This window comes from Danio rerio, chromosome 17 (assembly GCF_049306965.1).
Source record: "Danio rerio strain Tuebingen ecotype United States chromosome 17, GRCz12tu, whole genome shotgun sequence".
Lineage (NCBI taxonomy): Eukaryota > Metazoa > Chordata > Actinopteri > Cypriniformes > Danionidae > Danio > Danio rerio.
The window spans coordinates 38,838,203-38,863,583 of record NC_133192.1 but is presented as its reverse complement, the minus strand read 5'-3'; the positions used below and the strand labels follow the sequence as shown (position 1 = coordinate 38,863,583).

At 37.6% G+C, this 25,381-nt stretch overlaps 1 protein-coding gene across 14 annotated transcripts in view; it reads left to right on the top strand.

The window, feature by feature from the left end:
* dnmt3ab (DNA (cytosine-5-)-methyltransferase 3 alpha b) overlaps positions 1 to 25,381 on the top strand; it is a 117,360-nt gene that overhangs the window by 57,950 nt on the left and 34,029 nt on the right. For 4 of the 14 annotated variants that reach the window (XM_068214409.2, XM_073927263.1, XM_068214408.2 and 1 more), the window contains exons 5-6: positions 4,408 to 4,454; positions 4,895 to 5,041. In XM_068214409.2, the coding sequence (XP_068070510.1) occupies positions 4,408 to 4,454; positions 4,895 to 5,041 (194 nt within the window). Of the gene's footprint in view, positions 1 to 4,407; positions 4,455 to 4,894; positions 5,042 to 8,683; positions 9,067 to 25,381 lie in introns of those variants that run through there. The other 10 variants (XM_073927265.1, XM_009293199.5, XM_073927266.1 and 7 more) reach the window with 5 other exon arrangements.

Below are 25,381 nucleotides of genomic sequence, written 5' to 3'. Positions count from 1 at the left end.
AGTGAAGTTTATTCATAAACAAATTTCGAGAGGATCACGTGCTTATGATTGTTCGCAGCTGTTCCAACTTTAGCTAATGACTGATTATCCTATCAGACGATCCTTAACTCACTATAAATAACCAGACTTTTCTCATCTCAATATCTTCGTCTCGAAGAACCCCTCCCACCCAACCCTTCTTTCCCTCCTTTCAAATTGGCGTCACGGTGGCCAGCGATTAGCGCTGTTGCCTCACAGCAAGAATGCCCCTGGTTTAATTTCTTTCCAAACCAGATGGCATTTCTGTGCGGAGTTTGCTTGTTCTCCCCGTGGTCGCGTGGGTTTCCTCCCACAGTTCAAAAACATCACTCTAAATAATTAATCAAAATACATTAGCTAACCTCTGAGTACACCTTACAGTATACATATCTGACACTTAGCTACAACAAGCAAGAAGGGGAGTCATCGAGATCTACCTGAGCTCAAACTCCCCTCTCGCCTTGCAACGGGAGGGAGCCCAGGGCTCGAGGATCTTATAAGCTCAGGGCTCTCTCCCGGGACTGCACGCCAAACTAGCTTTACCATCAATCATCAGCTAAGTGTGAACTCTTGAAATGGCTAACTTTTTATTGAGAGAATAGCTGTGTGTATGTGCTGAAGACTGAAAAACAGCATACATTCATTCAGCGCCGTGTCTGGGTCCACGGCATCCAGCTCTGCGAGTTCATCAACTCCTCTAGAGACTTTAGCTGGATGATGGAAGCTTTCAGCGGTGCTTCCGACTGAGCCGGACCAGTTTGATAAAATGCTGTCCCGTGTCAGCAAGAGGATTTTCCCTCGGGACACCAACAACAGGCACTACGTCATAATCACACCTCTATAAGTGCAAGCTCCTGATTGGTTAATGCTGCGCAAATGTTCACTGAAGTTCAGATTTTGTAACTCGTGCGATTCGCATGTTAAGCATGTCAAGCGCACAAAACGCTCAACTCGTGCTGCTTCATCTGCGCTGATCGCTTCATTTGTTCAAATCGTGCCGCAGGATGTCTATTCGCTTCTTTGCATTGACTTAACATGTAAATGACTCATGCTTGACACTTCATCTGCATCTGGTGTTGATGCAGCATAACAATGTCTAGATTTCCACATCGAGAACTGTTATTAATGCTTCCGCACCTTTACTGGCTCATGAAGAAACACAACTGGAACCACACCTGACTGTTCTTGAACGATTGAGCACAATAGTGTAAAAACAGCTCTAGTTGTTAACGATTAATTTAAATGTGTATCATTATCTCTATTCTGTATACACAGTTTAAGAAAACTGAGGGATTGAGGTACTCCTTGGCTCTAGAGTGGCCGGATTTTGGTGGAAAAAAATATATCAGTTGAAAACAAGTCATAATAATTAGCTGAAACCCAATTTCTTTCATTTAGAAACAAATAAGGGGCGAAGCAGTGGCCCAGTGAGTAGCACGTTCGCCTCACAGCAAGAAGGTTGCTGGTTTGAGCCTCGGCTGAGTCAGTTGGCTATTCTGTGTGGAGTTTGCATGTTTCCCCCATGTTCACCTGGATTTTCTCTGGGTGCTATGGTTTCCCCCACAGGTCCAAAGACATGCGGTATAGGTGAATTGGGTAGGTTAAATTGTCTGTAGTTTGTGTGTGTGTGTGTGAATGAGTGTGTATGGATGTTTTGCTGTAATGGGTTGCAGCTGGAAGGGCATCTGCTGCGTAAAAAACATGCTGGATAAGTTGGCGGTTGATTCCGCTGTTGCGACCCCAGATTACAAAGCTACTAAGCCGAAAGAAAATGAATGAATAGAAACAAATAATCCACAAAATGTTGCACATTATACCAGCCTACTTTATGAAATACATACACTGCTTCATCTAAGTCCAAAACGAAGCTTCCAAACATAAACAAAACACGTCTTTTGCCGATAGTTTAGTTCAAATTGCATATAATAAAGACTTTTTGATTACCTTTATGATAACCTTTTAATCTTAATCTTTCTAAAAATATAGTGCTAAATTATTCCTTCTTTGTAAAAGAATTCACTACAAATGAAGTAAAAAAGGACTACGTTCTTACTAAGTTTCATTAAAAGTAAAGTTCATCCACTGTTTTCTAATGCTGTGATTAAGACTGTTTCCAAATATTGGTGCAGCACAGTTTCATATTTTCTTCAGTGAGTTTTTATTGGGTTTTCTTTTTCTGTTAATCAGAGTTTGGACAAATCAGTGACTTACAGGCAGTAATGAAGAAGTGGGCATTGTTTTTTTTGTAGAGGCTGGGTTTTGACACTATTACATAATTAAAAGGCTCATCATCTTGGCAGCTTTTCTTCAATATGAAGATTTGGGTTCTAAAACTTACAGGATGTTTTTATAGTATAACGAATGCTTATACGTCAAACAATCAAGGGGATTTTAATTTCTTGATGATCCCTTTAACATACCAATTGTTGCATTCTTCAATCTTCACACTATGATTACCATGAAATTAGCAAAGAAATTAGCAAGAAGGTCGCTGGTTTGATCCTCGGCTCAGTTGGCGTTTCTGTGTGGAGTTTGCATTTTCTCCCTGCGTTCGCGTGGGTTTCATCTGCGTGCTCCGGTTTCCCCCACAGTCCAAAGACGTGCTGTACAGGTGAATTGGGTAGTGTATGAGTGTGTGAATGTTTCCCAGAGATGGGTTGCGGCTGGAAGGGCATCCGCTGCGTAAAAACTTGCTGGATAAGTTGGCAGTTCATTCCGCTGTGGCGACCCCGGATTAGTGAAGGGACTAAGCCGACAAGAAAATGAATGAGTGAATGCATTTTTTGTAAGTGCATTACATCTTCTTCAGAAATCAGAAGTAAAGTTTTTTTAAGAGCTTACTCTTAGATATTGCTGGATAATGTTAGCAGGTTTGGCATGCTGTCCCGAGAGAGAACCCTGAGCTCAGAGATAATTGAGCCTAAAAGGGTAAGAGCTCCCCGAATTCGTTGCGCCTTGTCCTTGACTATCAAGGGCAGCCCCAGAGGAATAGACTGCCAACCACACCTGTGCATACCTACTCGGTGAAACTCAGTACTAAGCACTATACTGTTCCTATTTGCTTATTTTATTCACTTATGTGGCATGTCTTTCAACTGTAGGAGGAAATCGGAATACCTGGGGGAAACCCACGTGAGCATGGGCAGAACATGTAAACTTCACACAGAAATGCCAACTGGCCCAACCGGGCTTCAAACCAGCGACCTTGTTGCAGTGAGGCAACAGTGTCACCCAATCCTGGTTTAATCTAGAAAGAGGAGGAGGGAGATGGTGGTTCTTCAAAAAAATAAACATCAGGGAGTAAAGTTAGACGGGATGTTTTTGTTGCATTTGGTATGATCTGAATGGCTTGCTAATGATCACGGATGGTGGACCAACTATGATCAATCATATCACGTGCTCCTCATAAAATTAGTATAATTGTCCAATACTACACTTAAGTGGTTTGAAAATGTTTAACATCATTTTTTTCCCCCTGCTAAACACAAACCAAGTTTTTTGGAAGAATGGTGGAAAAAGCAGCTATTATAGAAGGAATAAAAAATACATTGAAATTTGATGGCTGTTTTTTCCTTAACATTCTTCAATATATCTTTGTGTTTTAGAGTTTAAATTTTTGGGTGAACTGTCCCTTTAATCCAGCCAATCGTAGTGCAAATAATATAGTTGGACAGATTGCAACATGCTGTACTGTAACATATGCATTACATATTTGGGTCACACTTTATTTTGATGGTCTGTTTGTTGAATTTAAGTTACATTGCATCTACATGCCAACTAGTTCTCATCAGATTATTAGTAGACTGTTAGGTTGGGGTTAGGGTTAGTGTAAGTTGACATACTTGCAAAGTTTCTTACAGCAAATTCAGTGTCTGTTTAGCACCAGTATATGCAGACATTAAGCAGACAGTCTAGTAATACTCAAATAAACCATCAAAAATAAAGTGTCACCCATATTTGAGTGTAATATTGATACAACAAACAAAGAAACCATGCTGTCTGCTATTCCATGTCATTACAGTACTTACAGTACATTGTCACCAAATGAGTCCTCCCCACTGATTGACCAAACCCCTAGTGATTTCTAAACTTTCTAAACTGAAAATTATTCAAAGTTCTCTAAGGACTTTTGTTTAGTATTACAAACCCTCCAGCTAAAATGTTCCCTTTTCCTGCTTCCTGCTTCATGGCTCTTTATATAAACCCTTGTTTGAGGTAAATAACTTAGCACACAAATAAGAATGGGTTTTTATTTAGCCTCAAAGCTATGTTATGCTTTCTAAAAATGTCATTGAGGTCTCATACAGCAGACTGACCAAGACCGATTAAACCTGGACTGTCAGAAACATTTCAGGTAATTGCTTGTTCTTGTTGGCTGTTTCATTCTAGACGTGGAGCACAAGGAGGACGAGAGCGGGGACCCTTCAAAGAATGAGGTAAAACCATCTTCCTGTTGCGTGCTTGTCAATGTTCGTGTGCTTCTGTCTGTGAATGTTCACTTCTTCCACCAACTGCCGAAGACCTTCAAAGAAACGTACTCGGAAGATAACCGTGGAACCTGTTTCTCCAGCCACCTGATTATGAAAGAAATGGTACCCTAATGGTGCAATATCAAATACACTTGGTCCTCCGCTTCAAGTGAGGGTTTCTATTCTTCAAACCGAAGTTTATAAATGTCTCGGACCGCTCGTTGAGTACACTAGTTTGAGAGTCCTCCAACCAGCCAATTCACAAAACCACAAACCGCCTACTTCCCTCTTTCATTTGAGAGCGCACAGATAGATAAGCACTCTAAAGAAACAGTGAGTCGTAATTTTTTCCTTTACCTTTATTTTTGCTTTTGTTTTTTGTTTTTTTGCTTTTGTACTTTAAACAGGGAGCTCGAGGGAGGCTCCGTGGGGGAGTGGGCTGGGAAGTCAGCCTTCGTCAAAGACCCATGCCCAGAGTAACCTTCCAAGCTGGTGACCCTTATTACATTAGCAGGAGGACCAGGGAGGAGTTGCTGGCCAAGTGGAAGTTGGAGGTGAGTACCATTGCTCACCACTGTCCCAAGGAAACTAGGAGCGATAGGGAAACTGTCAGTTTTTAATAATAGCAGCAACAGTTGAGAATGCGTTAGCATGCGAATAAACCAGCGACAGCATAAATCCAAGTGTATTTGAAGATTCATTTTTGATCACGCATGAAGGTACCATTTATTTCATGAGACATCTCGTTGGCTTTTTTTCACACTGAAAATCCATTGGCTATTTTATACCAATGTTTGTCATGCAACCTCTTAATAAAAATGTATCCGATTTGAGACATTTTTTCATTTAAGAAAACTAAATTGTGTGACATCCAGTACTGGCTTCTTTTAACACTGGAAATCCATCATTTAAACTAATTAAAGGCATATCTGTTTGGAATACGGTGGCCAATCAGAGGCGTGTGAATTGGTTGATAAGCTCGTCATAAATGGCAACTTTTATGATCGAGTTAAATGTGCATGTGACCATTCTCATTGGTATTGAATGGATGAATGAATGAATGCTAATTTATAAAATTCTGCCTTCATTCATTCGCCCTTTTGTTTTTTCTAAGCCATAGGACTTGTTTTCATCTCAACACAAATGAATGTAAATCTAATGGATTTTTGTTCTTCCACTAAAAGTCTTTTCACCCAAAACTCTGGTGTTTTAAATAACTTCTAAGAGCTAAGAAAATTCATATCAATTTATACATTAATCAGAGTTTTCTGGAGGAAAAGTAAGTGCTTTATATGATAATAATAAATTTAAATTTGCATGCTTGCTTGATGCTTGAGAACCAGTAAGATTCATTCAGCATTTTCATACCTTTTGCAAGAACCAATGAGGTTTGTTCTTATGCATAAAACATGTTTATGTTTGCAGATCAATGTTCACATGCGAATAGGAGCCCGTTTTTTTTTTTATTATACATGATAATAATAAAAATAATAATGATAATAATTATTATTTAATACATACTTTCCGGACGAGGCAGTGGCGCAGTAGGTAGTGCTGTCGCCTCACAGCAAGAAGGTCGCTGGGTCAGTTGGCGTTTCTGTTTGGAGTTTGCATGTTCTCCCTGCCTTCGCGTGGGAGTCCTCCGGGTGCTCCGGTTTCACTCACAATCCAAAGACATGAGGTACAGGTGAATTGGGTAGGCTAAATTGTCCGTAGTGTATGAGTGTGTGTGTGAATGTGTGTGTGGATGTTTCCCAGAGATGGGTTGCGGCTGGAAGGGCATACGCTGCGTAAAACCTTGCTGCATAAGTTGGCGGTTCATTCCGCTGTGGCAACCCCGAATTAATAAAGGGACTAAGCTGACAAGAAAATGAATGAATGAATGGATGGATGAATGAATAAATACTTTCCAAAGATAAATATTAGTCTTTGGGTGTATAACATAAATACATGATGTGAGAATTATTATTTCAAGGTCAGCTACCAACCCTTTAATGAGCTGCTACACAGATTGTTGGAAATGTCCAGAATAATCCAAGATAAAAGTTGTCACATTTTAGTAAAAATTCTTTTTTTAAAGTAACATCTATAGTCTGTCTTATGGTGAATCTGTGCATGTTTACATTGAGCTGCAGTGTTCAAATTGTTGCAGTGTCTTAAAGTTTAATTGTATGATCACTGCTCCACTAGAGACAGGTTTTCTGGGCACTTCTATTGTCCGCTACTGGTCAATCAGACATATAGTTCAATAGTTTATTGTTTTGAAAGTTGTGCCTGAGCCTTAAGGTTGGTTCACATCACAAACAATTATTACAATGACGATATCATACTATAACATACATTTATTAAAAGCACATGCCTTAGTTTTGCACTCTAGCACTTTTAAAAATCAGTTGACTTGTCGATACTGTAGTTCTAGGTGAATACTTGAAATGAAATTGCAAATGCAATTAAGCAAAGCTGTGATTGTCATGCTCATCTTGTCAGGAAAGCATGGTTTTATGATCAATAGTAATTCTCAGAAGGAGGCTAAAGGGTGCTTTCACATGGACTTGCTTTCACCTAAGCGTTGCAATATAAACTAACAATTTCACTGGATTCCATTCGGAGGGCTCATCTCTATGAACTAATCCCTTCTGAGTGAGGGTCTCTGTGAAAGGAGTAGAGCATAGTGAGCCCTTCCGAGTTGAGTGTAACACCAAACATCTTCCCTACTGAAAGGAGGTCCGAAATGTCCATCGGTTGTAAAATCGCTCACATTTTTATCATCACATGAAATCTTCTAACAAAATCACATGAGCTATTTGTAATGCACATACTGGAATTTGTGTGGTAAAATTGTTTCCATTGTAGTTTATGCGCATGGAAAGTTTATCCTACTCAGTTCTTAGTTTTTAATGCGCATTTTCAAAATTAATGCGCATCTTGGCATTTCCATCAACGTTTTTTTTAATGCGGATATCCAAAATGCACATTAAAATAGGTGAAAAGAAACATAGCTAGAAATGTCATCGCATAGGCTTTAAGTTCATAATTTGAATTGCTTGTTTATACATCGAATCAATAGGCTTCAGTGTGGTTAAAGAAACTTGTGACCATGATGTAAAGCAGTATGACCAGTGTGAGAACATCATTGTATGCATGTATAATTTTGCAGTTAATCAATCCCCCCCGAGTTCTTCATATTAAAAAAAACCTTTAAAAGTTTTTTTTGTGTGTATTTTCACAGCAGAACTCAATAATTTAAGCCAATAAAGTCATACTTTAATCACAAAAACAATCATTTCAGGCTTCTGTCAGTATTAATAAAGCTATCGAAATCCTGGAAGGACTTACTAGAGCTTTTATGTTAAGCTGCTTTGACACAATCTACATAGTGCTATAGAAATAAACCTGAATTGAATTTTTTCTAGGTTCTAGAGGTACCAAAAAAGATTGTACAGCATTGATTAAGGTCAGTCCTTTAGCCCCACAGCTATAGCAAATCTGAAGCATGATTGCAGGCAAAAGTAGTTCATGTTTTCCTAACAATTCTGTGTCATACGGTGAGAACGGCTCTGTTACATAACCTCCCTTTTCCTCAGTAACCAAAGAGAGCCGGCCAATGGAAATCGAGCTCCCCCCCACCCCGATCTTCTTTTTTCTGCCTCTCACCACGCGGTGTTTGAGGATCAGCCATAAAAGTGTCAGCGATCCCAGAAATACGGCCAAATTAGCCGGACACACAGTTGTCTCGTGAGTGAATGTTGTAAAATTCCAGAGAAATGGGCGTTTGGCATTCTTCACGCAGAGAGGAGGAATCCTCTGTCAGGAGCCTGGGAATTTGTGTGTGTTTTTTTCTCCCTCTGAATAGACACATTGTGGAGGAGCGCAGATCGTAACATGTTATTTCTCTGCTTGCTCTCTGTAACCGTGCAGCCAAATGCACACCGGACACAACAATGCAGCAGGAAACCCAGGGGGGCCTTGACATGTTTCCTTCCTCTGGCTACAAGGCCTGAGTCGCATGCAGCTTAGAAGAGAGCGAGGGGGGAGATATAACCCAGCTTTCACTTTCTGTGAGTGAGTTGGGGGGGGGTCATCTCCTTTTCTCTCTCTCTTTTTTTAACACTACAGTAGAGCCCTCCTTCCCACCCCCATCCCACTCCCTTCACTCCTCCCCTCACTACACTCTCTCCGCAGTGGAAATGAACTCCGTACTATGGATATAAGGGTGAAGATGAGGTTTACAGCGAATTTCCAGCGCTGCTTGCAAGACAGCCTCCTGGACGGCCGCCAACATTCTGCAAGTCCTCTCTAGCCAACCAGAATTCCTGTTGGGAACCACCTGACCCTGAATTCCCAGACAAAGAAATGTTCATGCTTTCTGTTTTTTTTTCTTTCTTTTTTTTTTTTTTGGGAAGCGGTGTCCACCGAGCCAAGAGTGGGGCAGGAAAAAAAAGTGACTCACACGTTGGATTTAAAGTGCCGAGTGCAGGTGTGTATGGGTAGGTCGGCTGACTTGTTTGTTGTTGATAGCGCAGGGGACAGTGTGCATGTCTGAGTAGACTTGCTGGAGGAGGAATTATGCTGACTTCAGGTATTTCCAGGAGACTTGTTATGGACCATCTGCCCCTGGCTAGCTTAAAGGAAAACACATCTCTTTTAATAGCTGGTTGTGGCAGCGGGCTTAAAACATTGCAAGTACAAAACAAATCTGTTGCTTAAAATAGTCTAGCCTCTATGTTATCACTGCAGAGAGTTGAGTGTGTTTCCTGTTTTATTGCCTGTGCAGGACGTTGTTGTGCATACTGGCTTTGTTCTCATTTGAAAGTTTGGGTTTTTAAGTATGCTGTGATCTGACAAGTGTGTTCTGTGTACAGTCAGTCTGCAGAGACGTAGCGTGTTTGAACTCTTACCAGCGCTTTAAGAGTTATTCCAAAAGTTGTTTTGAAAACAGAGATCATGTGCTTTTTTATTTTGGGCTATCACTGTAAACATGTGAATCTTGCATAGGTTGTCGTTTGCGCTGAAAAGGAAATGTAGTGCGTGTCTTTTTAAGGATATGCAAATATGAATGAACCGAGTGAACCCGGGAAGCGCGTGTGATTAGTGCACTGCCAGCGCTAGTCAAGGCTACACACACACACTGAAGCAGGCAGACTTTTGCACTTCAGCTTTTGACACTTTGACTAAAACAAGCATTTAGAAGTGAAAGCCTTTAAGACTTTTTAATGTTTAAGGCTCATTTAGCAGGCTTGACCTCTGCTGAACTGTTAATCAGCCGAGTCTTTAATGCACTTTAAACTAGATGCATCCTCTATTCTTTGCACTCTGGGGGCTAAAAAGCGAAGAGCTTTTGTTCGGTCTCTTACAAAGTCACATCAAAATAAATGCGATTGTCACACAGTGTCGATGGCCATTCATCCTCCTGCCTGTTGGAATTTCAGTGTGCGCTGCTGGCATTTGAAGGGAATTAATTCAAACTGTTTCCTCATATTGTTCAAAGTTTAAGGGGAAGGTTATTTATTTAACGGGACTTCCTTTGGAAGCAGTGCTTAATGTCTTTATGCGCTGGATTGATTACAGTTTCATAACTTCTTCATGCCTTGTAGTCACATTTAGCAGAGCTGGACGATATTATGATTCACATTTTGCAGTGATACAAGCTGTTGAGACATGCATGTATATTTTATTAATTAAATTGTACATTTTTAAGTTGTATATTCTTTATATGTGATAACGTGATTATTTTTTGTTGAAAGAATACAAATGAGGTTATTATTGAATGTATATAAGTACACCGCTCACAAATCTCTCATTTGAATGAATAGTTTCTATAGGATGCTTTACAATATTATATTTGGGCATATACATTAGTTTAGTCAATACTGAAGCCAAATCTGGAGCTTATCTAACAAAATAACTTACAATAATGGTTCAAAAATGTGCAGCTCAAATTTATATGTTAGGGAAAAATATTAAAATAAAATTTTTTTAAAAAGAGGAAAAATCAAGGGAAACAAAATTTTGTTTGATTCCTAAAGATGTTCTGTGACAGATAAATTGTTTAAAATAATATTTTAGTTTAATAAATCTGTTTTCTTTCATATTTCTAAATGTTTACCAGAGCAAGGACATTTTCACAATATGTCTGATAACATTTTTTCTTCTAAAGAAAGTCTTATTTGTTTTATTTTGGCTAAAATAAAAGCAGTTTTTAATCTTATATGAACCATTTTAAAGTCAAAATTATTAGCCCCTTTAATCAATATTTTTTTCGATTTTTTTCTACAGAACAAGCCATCATTATGCAATACTTGCCTAATTACCCTAACCTGCCTAGTTAACCTAATCACCCTAGTTAAACCTTTAAATTTCACTTTGAGCTGTATAGAAGTGTCCTAAAATATCTAGTCAAATATTATTTACTGTCATCATGGCAAAGATAAAATAAATCAGTTATTAGAAATGAGTTATTAAAACTGTTATGTCTAGAAATGTGTTGAAAAAATCTGCTCTCTGTTAAACAGAAATTGGGGGAAAAAATAAACAAAGGGTCTAATAATTCTGACTTCAACTGTATGTACTGCTATTATTACTTATGTAGTAATAAAGTTATGTATTAAGAATATTAAGTTGAGACTGTTACACATTTGTAATATCGATTTAACTGTAATACTTTACATTCGCTAATAGTGAAAGTACATCTAGAGAATGTATTCATCCTCCTTAATGTTAATTTCACTATTACATTTCATCTGTTTATATTTTATTATTCTATTATGCTAACATGAGCTAGCAGTGAAACGCTATGTTGTTTAAATATGCTTTAACTACTCTTCATTACATAATGTTGGTGTTTTTGGTATATTTTGTTCTTATACATTTCATTTATTAGGATCTACTTAACAATGTCTATTTTAGTGCTTCTTAGTTTTGCTTGATTAATTGTATAATTTTTGTATTGTTTTTTTAGGATGACATTTTTAACATCTGTCCAGTGACAACGGATAAAAAATAGCCTTCTGACTAATTCGGGTGTATTTGCAGCAATGCTAGTTAATATACACAGTCCCTGCCAAATAAATAAATAAATAAATATATTTTTTATTTACTAAACTCTGCAAAGAGAGTGACGCAGTGGCGCAGTAGGTAGGGCTGTTGCCTTACAGCAAGAAGGTCGCTGGTTCGAGCCTCGGCTGGGTCAGTTGGCGTTTCTGTGTGGAGTTTGCATGTTCTCCCCACGTAACTCATTTCTAATAACTGATTAATTTTATTTTTGCCATGATGACAGTAAATAATATTTTACTAGATATATTTCAGGACACTTCTATACAGCTTAAAGTGACATTTAAAGGCTTAACTAGGTTAATAAGGTGAACTAGTCAGGTTAGGGTAATTACAACAAGTTATTGTATAATGATGGTTTGTTCTGTAGACTATTGAAAAATTATATCTTAAAGGGGCTAATAATTTTGACTTTAAAATGATGTTTAAAAAATTTAATTCAAGCCGAAATAAAGCAAATAAGACTTTATCCTGAAGAAAAAATATTATCAGACATACTGTGTAAATATCTTTGCTCTTTTAAACATCATTTGGGAAATATTTAAAAAAGAAAAAAGGGGGGTTTCATAATTTTCAACAGATTTCAACTGTAGTAAAGATTCATGCATTAGGCAGTGTTAAATAATGGAACCTTGTTTATATCATTAGCTATTTTTATTACTATATTCAATTTGAATGTATCTTTAGCTTATTACATATATCTTACCATGTTTTAAACTACTCATGCAGTGTTAATAATGTAATATTAATACATTGCATCATTATATATATGATTTAAATAATAATGTATAACTTAAAATAAATATATTTAAACTTAAAAACTAACATATTGTATAATCCCCAAATTATATGAGTTTATTAAACAATTCCCTCCTAGGCTATCATTGTTGCTACACTGTAAAAGGTTCTGGGTTCCACACAATTCCTTCATGTTGTCCCAACACAAATCGACTTAATCCTCTTTACAAATATAAGCGGATTAAACGTAAAACAATTATGCTGTCCCCAAAAAACCTTAGAATTGTGTTGCTTCAGTTTGTTTTATATAAGTAGTTTAAACAAGCAGGACAAGTCATTTATTGCGTGTAAGTTGGGCTTACAGCATTCATTCTTGTTAGCTTAAATCTATGGAGCCAGATCAGTCTCAAAAATAATACATTTACAAAATAAAATTCATACACAATTCACATTTACAAAATTTATTTTGTAAATCCAAAACATGATTAATTAATGCACAAATCCAATTAGTGAATTCAAAACACAATGCATCAATTCAATACATCATTTGTAAATTCAAAGCACAATACATAAATGCACACATCCAATTACTTAGGGGAGACATTTTTGATTTTTACTTGTGTTCACTCATTGTGTTTTCAGTTTATGAATTGGATTTGTGCATTTATGAGTTGTGTTTTAAATGTATGAATTGGATTTTGTAAATGTAAAAGGGGCGGTGCATGTAAGTTAATTTTTGCAAATGTATTATTTTTGAGACTGATTTGACTCCATATGAATCGCTCGCTTGTTCCGATGTTTGAATAAGCACACTACAACATTCACTTTGTCACAGAAAACCAAACATTTTTATTTCTAAGACTTAAAAGCACATGCACATGTTCAATGAATGTAAGACATACAGTAGTGACAACAAGCACTGGCAAACGAAACTTGGCTTATGGAGCCTGAAACCATCTCACTTGGCCGTAGGCAGTCCTTATATAGTGAGCCCTGTATATAATCATATTTTTTAAGCATGTGCTTTCTTTTCATGGCTGTGCATGCAGCAAAATACTCAGAATGCATTACATGCATGGAGATCTTGAATACAGGCATCCATGTGCATTAGCTAGTGGTATAAAAATAATTGCAAAAAAGATTTATAGAAAAAGGTTATAGAAAAGAATTCGCCAGAGGAGCTTTCTTAGGGAAAAAAGGCTTGGCTGATCATTGTGATGTGGAGAGAAGCTTAAGGCCATGGGTGTTTCCTTTCAGATATAGGTAGCGCTCCTATATTACAGCAAACCGGCTTTAGCATAGAGCTTTAAAAAATCTCTTTATCACAATGTTACCCTTCTTACCTTTCACTACTGGATTTATGTGCACTGTATTTACTGTAACTGAAAAGGATAGTATAGCACTTAATACCATAAGCTTCTGGGTTATTCTCTGTTCACATTTTTAGTCCCATAGTGGCTTTTAAGTTCGTTTTCCTAGCGCTGAGGCTCATTTAGAATATTAAAAGCCAGAGATCTGCATCTTATTACTTCAGTGGCTGGAGGATATTCTATATTAGTGTTAAATCTAATACTATTTTTGTTTTTAAAGTGGTGTGAAATAAAAATGTACAATGTTTATTTTACTTTCGACATTGTTATTCATTAGGTCAGTGGTTCCCAAAGCTTTTGCTGTGTGCACTCCTTTCTAATATTTGACACCTGTCAAGCACCCTTTCTTCGATTAAACTCCACATTTTTAACTACAACTAAATACACAGATTTTCAGTATACGTGATTAAAATAAAAATAATAAAATACGTTAATTTAATGGATGAGCTTTTACGAAGTTGACAATTTTCACAGCGTCATTAAGTACAGACAAGGTTCATCTGGCATGTTTTACATCGCTAGAGCTTTTTAAATTAAATTCACCTTTATTTCTATTGCGCTTTTACAATGTAGATTGTGTCAAAGCAGCTTCACATAAATGATTATAGTACATTGAAACAGTGTAGTTTAGTTTTCAGAGTTTAAGCTCAGTTCAGTTTAGCTCAGTTCAGTGTGGTTAACAATCAGTACTGAGAGTCAAAACAGTGAAGAGCAAATCCATCGATGCGCAGCTCTACAGATCCCGAAAAATGCAAGGCAGTGGCGACAGTGGCAAGGAAAAAACTTTTCAGCAATTGGCGAAAGTAAAGAATTAAAAAAACCTCGAGAGAACCCAGGCTCAGTTGGGCACGATCATTTCTCCTATGGCCAAACGTCTTGTGCAGAGCAGCAGTCTAGGCGCTGGAGGCTGGAGAATGCTGGACCTCAGCGGAGACTCGCCTGTCCCTGGAGCGTCACAGGAGTCAGTCTCAGTCTCTCCACTTCTCCATGACCACCACAGTAGCTGCTGAGGATACAGCCTTGTCCAGGATTATGGAAACCTTGCGATCATCTCGTCGCTGGTCTAGGATTGAATCAGTGGTGCTGCATAATCTGAGGTCCTCGGGATGAGTTTCCCTTGGTGGAAATAGAGAATAAAGAGAATAATTAGCGTAGCTGCTGTTCATAGTGTATATAAACGAGATGCAAAAACCTGTGTGGGGCACATTCATGTATCATATTGCTAAATGATGCCCTGAGTGTATGCTTTACTAAAAAGATAGGTCTTTAATCTAGTTTTGAACTGCGAGAGTGTGTCTGAGCCTCGAACATTATCAGGAAGGCTATTACAGAGTTTTGGAGCCATAAATGAGAAGGCTTGACCTCCCTTGATCGACTTTTGTGGATGCTTTTGGTGGATTTTGCAGCTTACCCAGGAAACCAATGGTGCAACTTTTCGGATGAAAGCTACTGCTTCTTTGTGCCTCCTTTTTTCTTTTTCTGCAGTTCCTCCAAACCTTCCTTCCTTTTCCTTGAAAAAAAAAACTTCCAGGCATGTCTTGTAAGTGGCTGTGTCTTGTTTGTGAGTGCCGGACCATATATGAGGGCTTAAGACTGCTGTTAGCTAAAACCTCATCAGTACATTTCTGCTGGATTTCTCTGTTCCCACCTGTGCCTATTCACCTTGTTCGTTATCCTTCGAGTCCATACTGTATACTCAAGGCCGCTGCACGTCTCCATAGAAGAGGCCGATGTAGATGGTTCTTTCCTACTGCCACTTGACTTCTTTAAAGTGCCATCTTTTAACCAGGTGTCCATTTTGATTAATATAGTAAGTGAAAAAAAAATTACGAATGTACTATAACTTAGTGCCTAATGTGAAATGGCGGGGCTATTGTGACGAAGACGTGAAACCACGAGATGAGTCAGTATGCATAGGTTGTAAATTATAATTTGTACTGTGATTGTTTTTTCTCTCTCAGTGAATTTCTTTTCTCTCAAAAATATGACACGTAAAGTTTTCCCAAGATAAATGCATAAAAATAATAAAAGATAAAAAGTTCCACCTTTACAAACATTCTAAAGGTGGAACTTTTAGCACCCCAGTTTGGGAGCCGCTGCATTAGGCGAACAATTAACCTGTGCAATTTGATCCATTGAAAAAAAAGTTTGTTTATAATCTTCAACCAAAGTGGGTTGTTGCTAGATCAGAAATGGTCGCGGCCAGAAGTTGACGAAAATTATTTAATTGTATTTACAATTTAATTAATTGTATTTTATTAACGTCTACCCCCACCCCAACCGTAAACCCAACGTCTACCCCTACCCCATTTATGTTTAATATTATATTAAATTACTCAATAAATTGTATTTTTTAACATCTAACCCTACTCTAACTCTAAACCCAACTGTCACAGCCCTGTACAAATATTAATTATTGTTATATAGTGTCATAAAAAAAGTTGCTATATTGAGGTGCATGTCGTACTTCTGGTCGGCCATGTATCCAATCTAGACTTTATACACCAAAGTGTGACTGTTTGCTTCTGCATTTGGTGTTTGGTATTCTTAACCACGCCCCTCTTACCATTAGTTTGCTATCAGGGTATGATGTGCAAAATGAAAGCCCTGCCCCCTACTTAATATTCTGTTTCAGTTGTAAGTAAATCAACATACTGAAATAAAAATGAAGCATCTTATTTAAAATATTCTGTGTTTTTAACATTCATTCATTCATTTTCTTGTTGGCTTAGTCCCTTTATTAATCCGGGGTCACCACAGCGGAATGAACCACCAACTTATCCAGCAACTTTTTACGCAGCGGATGCCCTTCCAGCTGGAACCCATCCCTGGGAACTGTTTTTAGCAAACCTTATTTCTTTCTCTTGCTTATGTACATTTACATTGTCATTTTTCACAGTGGTTCCCAAAGTCGCAGGACAATGACATGGGGTTGCTTAGTGATTTCCAAAAGTAAAACAAATTTTATCATACTATTAGAATTACTATATTTTATTCATGACCCTAAGAAGATAAAAATAGGCGTTAATAGTTACATGAAAAAGCAACAACATTCAAATAAAAAGCCATCAGCCTTTTAATTTATTTTCATAGGATTGTTGTGTTTACACTAGTTTAACAACACAGCAATGGTTTAACCCAACGACACTGGTGGGCACATTGTTTTCAGCCCAAGTCTATTTTTGGTTTTATTTTTTTATGTAAGCCTATTTGATTGCCATAAAGGTGTCAGGAAGTTTAACCTGGTGCTATAAAATCAATTTGCTGCATCTTAAAAATAATAAATGACTGTAGGGCGACGCAGTGGCGCAGTAGGTAGTGTTATCGTCTCACAGCAAGAAGATCACAGGTTCGAGCCTTGGCTGGGTCAGTTGGCATTTCTGTGTGGAGTCTGCATGTTCTCCCTGCATTCGCGTAGGTTTCCTCTGGGTGCTCTGGTTTCCCTCACAGTCCAAAGATATGTGGTAAAGGTGAATTGGGTAGGCTAAATTGTCCATAGTGTAGGAGAGTGAATGATTGTGTATGGATGTTTCCCAGAGATGGGTTGCAGCTGGTAGGGCATCCGCTTCGTAAAAAACATGTGCTGGATAAGTTGGCCGTTCATTGCGCTGTGGCAACCCCGGATTAATAACCTAATAACGGGACTAAGCCGAAAACAAAATGAATGAATGAATGAATGGCTGTATAAATTATAGCCTTGTTAGACTGTTGCACCTTTCTTTGCTGTCAATATGCTCATTTTTATATAGGCCTTTTGTTGTGTGTGCAACAGTTGTGTATTTATAACCACCTCTGAGGAATGTGGGGGTTGCGAATCACTGCCATTCTTCTTTTGGGGGTCATGGGCTGAAAAGTTTGGGAACCCCTGATTTAGCTGATGCTTTTATCAAAATTGACTTACAAATAAGCATAATAATGAGCACTACAGTTCACAAGAGAGCAGTGATATATAAATGCCCAGACAAGTCTAAGTTAGTTTAGTAGTGCTATTTTAAAATATACAAATATAGAAGCAGGAAAAATATAAATTAATAACTAGTGACCGCTATTGTCAATCTAATATAGGCTCATTCTGAAAAGGTAGCCCTACATACATTTCTGGAGGTCGCAAATTATGTAGCCAGAAGTACGTATGGCTGCATTTCATCTTTAAAACTAGATATTAAAGTTTGAGGACAAACTTTATGGTGGCTTGAAAAGCCGAATCTGAAAGTTTGAAGTTGCTACAGGGTGGTATGATAACGTTTCTTAATTGCGGTTACCAGCTGACCGCTTCCGTATGGACGGCTTTCCCACAGTTACCAGTTTGTCCAGTTAGCTCGCCATGTACGTCAGCAGACTTGACGACGGGGTTTGAGTCTGCAAAGAACGGTTCCAGAAAGCGGGTAAGACAAAAACAAAAGCCAAAGAATAAAATAAACTAGTAAATAACAGGATGAGAATGTGATAAAATCTGAAAACGTGGTAAAATCAGACGGGGGCTTTTCTTTTTCTCGATTGCTTTTTAAAACTGTCGGTTAGGTTAGGCAAAGTGGGTGAGTGGGTCAATCTGTGCTTTTTTTTTTTTTAGAACATATTTTTATGTTTTTTTTCTTTTTAGACATACACAAAACAAAAATACAAACATAACATAAAATGCCTGACACAAAACATAAATGCATATTCTAAAATGTACATATGGCCAAAGCCATAAGCTGTTATATTACAAACAATACAATATGGCAGGAATAGTGAAAAGTTTGATGAAAACAGAAAACACATAAATGAATGTCTATACAGACATTATGTCATTCAGAGTTTCAAAATGTCACATAAAGCAAGGTTTATACTGTCCAGATATGGTGTCCAAGTGCGAATAAATGCATCAGTTGTGGAGTGGCTAAGACATGTTAGGTATTCCAGGGGAATAATCTCTCGAGTTATTGAATGCCATCCTTTTATGGAAGGGGGCTTATCATTGATCCATGACATCAAAATGTTCTTTCTGGCAGCAAAAGTTAACAGGCAGAAGAGTCGTTGTTTATACTTGTTCTTGATTAGTTTGCAAGGAAAACCCAGGAGAAGGGACAAAGGGTCTATATCTATGTCCAGTCCAAAAATGTTGTTTATTTGGGCTACAATTCTGTCAATCTGTGCTTTTAAAAAGGAGGCTGGGTCAGTCGATCGGTCAGTGAGTCAACAGCGGCCCCTGGTGGACTTACGCAAGAAAAGCAGGCGTGAATGGGATTTCTGAGGGAAATTTGAGAGCTAAAAAATCATACAAAGCAGCGAAAAACAATGATGGATTTGCGAAAACCAAAAACGCAAAAAAATTTTGTTGGGTTTACGTTTTCAGAATGAGCCTTGCTTGTGTTAATCAGTTAAGAATTGATGAAACAGATCTTTTGATGTTACTTAAAGATGGCCAGATGCTCTTCGCAATTCGAATAGATTTAGGCATGTCATTCCGCCAGAATGAAAATTTAAATTAGGGTGCTTTCACACCTACACTTTTGTTTCGGAATGTATCTCGTTTGCCCAGTTAGCGCGGTTCGATTGGCATATGTGAACAGGGCAATCGCGCTCTGTTCCACGCCAAAGTAATCGCTCCGAGATCGCTTGAATGAGGTGGTCTCGGCTCGATTGAAACAAACCCTGGAGCGGTTCGATTGCAGTGAGAAAGCGATCCGATCCGAGCGCGGTTATATCACAGTGTTTTATGGATATGTAATAGGCTTACGGCTATATGAAGAGAGAATTATGAGTAGGGCGGGAAGTTTCGCTAGTCTCCGGATGCCCGCAAACGAGTGATGATCTCCCGTTAATCTCGGGTCTCCCTCCAGGTCCTCAAATAGGCATCGTCGCGCACCCTTCTCACCCCTCCCCACCGCGTCTCTCGCGCGCACCCTGTCAATCACCACCAAACCACCACCTCTCCTGACAGCTGAGCGGGACGCTGCAAAATAAACCCTGACACTCTGACCAATGTAAGGAGAGTTTACTCGCACGTGACTTGTTTTAGCTCTTTTGGTCCGATTAGAAACTTTGCAGTGTGAAAGCGAACCGCTCCAAGAGCAAAGAGCAACAATGTAACATTTGTAATCTCTGTTTCGGAACGACTTAATCGATTCACAGGTGTGAAAGCACCCTTAGAGATCCTTGCAATCCATTTTGTGCCCCTATGGGGTGGATCCACAAAGCAACATTCGGTAGCAGAGTGACAAACTAAGCCATACAATTTTGCAATATTGGATAATATAAAGAAACTTTTACACTGTAACTATTTTCCTATGGCTGTTTTAAGGTCCAATTGAGTGCTCTGAAATGTACAGTTTTGTTCGATGTGTGATCTAATTTGAAGTGAAACAAACAGACAGGGCGGGCCATAGAGTAGCTCCTCCCCCATATAAAATAAATAGCCAATAGCATTTTGTTATTATTACTGCTCTGTCAGTGAGGGTGGTTGAGCTTAATTGCACATAGCAATAGCTTCTTCAACAAGACGGGATATGTCAGATACTAGAAGGCATTTGATTGGTTAAAAGATTTGATGGAAACTGAAATATGAGGTCACATAAAAAAAAAAAATCATTGATTCATTTCAATAGTATCTGGATGCAGCCTTTATGATGCAAGCTGAAATTGCATCACTCAGCGATGCAATGTCAGACACAATGCACTCAAATAGAGCTAGTGACATCACGGTGAGGGGTGGGGTTAGATGAGCACATTAAAAAGCATTGGATGCAGCCCAGATTGCACTGCACCAGGTCTGCATCCAGACCCCTCATTTAGGCGGAAGTGACAAACTGCAAGCTTTGGATGTTTATTTCTTCTTAACGCAAATTTTATCACTGTTTTGGAGCAAGCTTGTTTGTTGATATCCTTAAGACTAACATACTGATACTTACATCTTACAAACTTTATTTTGATTTCACATGGACTTCATAGAACCATCAATGCCTTTAGTTAATTTTTAGGAGCCATTAGCTTTATTTTTATGAGAGTGGTGCCTAATTAGTGTAACGTCATTCATACATTTTGATAAGATCTTCTCATGTCCCTTCATGTTTATTTATTTCTATACAAATAAGACTGTCAGCCAAGCTATTTTCCCTACCAGTGACAAACTTTTTAAAGTTTCTTATAATCATAATTGTGTGTATTTAATACATTGGCTTAATTAGTTCTTGTTTGTTGTGTTTCGTTCTCCAAAATCTCAAATATATACTCTTACTTTAGTCTCTGCATGTACACTGCATCATTGGATATTTGAAGCTTTCTCAAGTGGATGACATGCGGCTTATATATGTTGTTATTGCCAAGCTGGACTGTGCGTTTGTGGCCGACAAAGACTGTAAAGTACTGTACTCTTGGTTCCCTCCCCCTTTCCTTCCTCTTCGTCTCCCCCTCCCTTAATTTCAAGAGCCAGACTCGCTACAGTGAGGCCCCCGAAGAGGGGCATTTACAGCTGGGGTGAAAAAAAAAATGTCCAGAAGCAAATCTCCACTTATAGCCATAGTGCTTTTCTAACCTCCTTCAATTTTTTTTTGGAGAGAGTGAGTTTTTCTTTTTATATATATATAATCATTCCCCTCTCCCTAAACCAGCATTCTTTTCTTCCTGTCACTGTACATTGTATTCAGGATTGGCCAATTAAAAACAAACCCTTTAATGACATTATTAATAATATTTTAATGGTAGTAAACATTTGGTTTTTTTTTTTCACTTCGAAAAAGAAAGTTATTTTAACCCTTGTGCACTGTTTTAATTTACTACCCTTTTGTTATGTTATGGATGAAAACATCCACTGAATAAAACTGCTGTAAAATGTATCAGATCAATATTTAATTATTATTATTATTATTATTATTATTATTATTTTTGCATAAATCTGTTAATCAACCTCATAAATTGTTTAGATTACAGGATTTTAACTCTTTAATTGACAAGTTCACAAGTGATGTCACAGATTTGGTAAAAAACACACAAAATGACGTATTTTCAATATGAAAAGTAATTGTGGACTGGATTTTTCCATTTAATCACAGTCTTGGACATGTAAACGATTAGTTAAAACATTGGCTTCGATGCTTTAGATTTTCATTTTTTCTTCCTAATTTACTGTTGGTGGCTGTTTTTGCCCCATTGACTTTGTTTACTTCATGTAGTTCTGAGAGCTGAGATGCTTTTTTGATTTTCTCAGACACATCAAGGTAAGTGCGTAATGGTCACTCTCACACACGCACACATTCACAGATACACTTACACACACTTTAATTTGCTGTTTTACTCCATATATTTTTGCACAGGCCTTGGCCCCTAAAGGATTAATGGTGCCATCTGATCATCAACAGTAAAATGAAAAATGTTACCTCTTCCCAACAGGGAAAACCACCAACAATCAAAAATGTATGATTATATGGTGTCATGGTTTTGTAATAAAACAAATGTGGTTATAATGGAAGTTAATAGGGCAAAAACAGCCACCAACAGTAAATCAGGGAGAAAATAGAATCAAAAACAATGCATCAAAGGCAATGTTGTTTTTCAGGTCCAATACTTTCCTAAAGAGTAAAAAAAAAAAAAAAATCCAGCCCACGATTACTTTTTATTGAAAATATGTAATTTTGTGGGGGGGGGGGGGGGGGTTTCATCAAATCAGTGACATTATTTATTTATTATTTAAAATCCTGTCATTTTTACTAATTTAGATCAGAACTGAGGTTCAATAAAAGATTTATGCCAAAAAATGCACTGGTGGGGGCACTAAGCCAACGCATGCCTCCCACCAGTGCCGATATACAGCCATATTGCAAAAGATAACAAAAGGATTGTAAATTTTCCTGGAGTGTATTGTTGAGTTATTTTAAAAATTCTAAGCATTTTCTCAAAATATGTGTCAAAATAACATTTGTCACCAAAAATAATTCTGCTTGCTGAAACACAGAAAACATTATGGCCAAATTAAACTCAAAAGCACACCAGAGTGAATGAAAACATCCCTAACAATACATGGAATTATGAAGTTAAGGAATGTTTATTTTAAGGCTGTTGTTCTTACATGCCGTCAATGCACAATCCGTTTTAGCACCTTTTATGTTTAAGTTTGAATGATCAGTCTATTGTATGACAGCTTAAGGGTTTATTTTTACAGATAGTAAGACATTTATAAAAGAAAGTAATTTCTACCCTTCACATAGAGCCGGATCAGCTCATATAATGTTTTGTAGTTACAGATAATATATTATTTAGATTCCATCTGATTTAATTATTTTCATATGTTTAGCTTTAAATGATTAAGCTAAGATTACAGTAAGGTAAAATCAGGCCACTGTTGTATTAGTTAAATCTTATGTACAATGTAAGAAATTATACACAATTATAAACAATTGTTATATCTAATGTTATGAGTAGATATCAAAATATAGTTATTTTTATATTGATTCTATATTGAATAACCATGATAATGTCTACTATTAAATAATCTAGTGATTTAAATACTTTGGTCACACTTTACAATAAGGTTTGATTAGTTAATGGATTGACTAACATCAACTAATAATGAACCATACTTGTACAACATTTGTTAATCATATTTCGAGATTAACTAATGCATTATTAACATCCAAAGTCATGCTTGTTAACATTAGTTAATGCGCCGTAATGTTAACTAAAATGACCAAATATTGTAATAAATGTATTGTTCATTGTTTGTTCATGTTAGTAAATGCATTAACTAATTCAACCTTATTATAAAGTGTTATAATAATATTAACAAATACTTTTTTTTATTAAATAAAAGTACTACATCAATTTAAAAAAGTAATAGTGTTAAACACTAGCACGGAAGGTATAGCAACACCATGATGGTTCTAACATAGCATTGTGTATAACAGTGGGTCTTTACTTTAGTACTTCTGAGGTCCCTGACTTATATTACATACAGATTTAACATCTGACTGACACGGGCTGTCCCAAGAGTCCCCCAAGGCTCTGCGCTAAGACCTCTGTAGTTTTCCTTGTACAGGATTCTCTTGGGAGACATCAGGAAATGCAAAATTAGCCAATATTGTAATGCTGATGGTGCAGTTTAATATTTGCTCTATACTACATTTTCAGTTGTACATTATTAAGGGCAATGTAGACTAGGTACAATGGAGAAACGTTTCTTTTAGCGAAATTCTGACAAACATTTTATTCATTAAATGTCACCTATTTTGAGAGGGTGCTCGCTGCAGAGCCATTCGAGGAGAGGTGAGCTCCAGAGAGGAGGAGCATGAGCTGTCGCTCCTCCTCCTGTAAGCTGTTTTAATGCGTACACCAACCCCACCCCTAACCCTACCCCCAGTGACATCACTCGTAGAAGAAGTGCAAAAAAGGTGGAGCTCAAGCTCAAGCTCCCCCTCTCTGGAGCTCACCTCTCCTCAAATGGCTCTGCAGCGAGCACCACTTGCCTATTTTACGTCTTTTGTAAATCCAGAATAAGTCTGTAAAGTTTCAGTTTAAAACACCCATCAGATTATTTATTATAGCTTTCAGAATATTGGAAGTTTCTGCTCTGAAAACAAAGTAGCCTGTTTTTGTGGCCTGTGCCTTTAATGCTAGTTCTCCCCACCCACCGTTCCCACATGCCTGTCAGGGTGTGCCTCAATCTCCACCTTGTTTGCTTCAGATAAACAGCACAGTGACACCCATGAAGGAACCAGATCTCACATAACGTTTGTAAGAAATTCTACAGTAAGAACTTTCCCAATGATTATTTGATGTATTTGCTGTGGAGTTAATTCAAGGCTTTCTGCAATGATGAGTCACACAAATGTTGTTACAAAGTTCATACACACACACAAACACAGCATGTGCATTTAACTTTGCACAGCAAATATGACAGGATACATATTAATATCCACTGCTGTATGGTTATCTGTTATGTTAATGTACAAAATAAACCTGATTTAACGTCCATAAACCGGGATTGAAGCGTCTTCTTGTATAATGTTACTGACACTATGCGACTGTGGTGATAAAGATGGTAAAATCGCAGTAATTCATTACAAAAATGCACTGTTTTAAACGTTTTAAACTTGTAAAACTCATTCTTGATCACATTTAATGATGATTGATGATCACAGAGAGCTGAACAGATCTTTTAATGGCAGTTGCTTTGCGCACATCCTGTCTTGTTGATATGATTATCCACGTTACTACGGAGACATGTTAATACGTGGCTGTCAATCAATTTGGTGAGCAGGTCGGCCTCAAAATGGGAGGGATTTGGATCCTTTTTTAACGTCAGGAGATTTAAAAAAAAAAAGAGACTTATTGTGTTTTTATCACTCCAATATGACTGTGGACACACTATACCTACACACAGTTCTGTCCAAACAGCTTACAAAAGATGATTTTCATCATAGGAGCTCTGTAAACTAAAAACATGGCTCAAATATAAGCTGCTTTTATATGGATGGCTATTCTGTCAACTATTATAGTGAACACTAATCTATTAATTTGCTTTTTTGAAGTGGATGCAATTGAGTTGCTCATTCGAAATTAAAAATCTGTTATATATGTTAAAAATCGCCATGTAAGACATCTCCCTAAAAAGTGTACTTAGTGTTGGCAGGAAACCACTGGTACCAAGATTCCTACAGAAATAAATGCATGCACATATGCACAAAACCGCTTGCTTAAACGCTCTTTCCACCGGCAACCGCTGTCAAAGACAAACAGGCTGGCACATATGGCCCAGCTCATAGA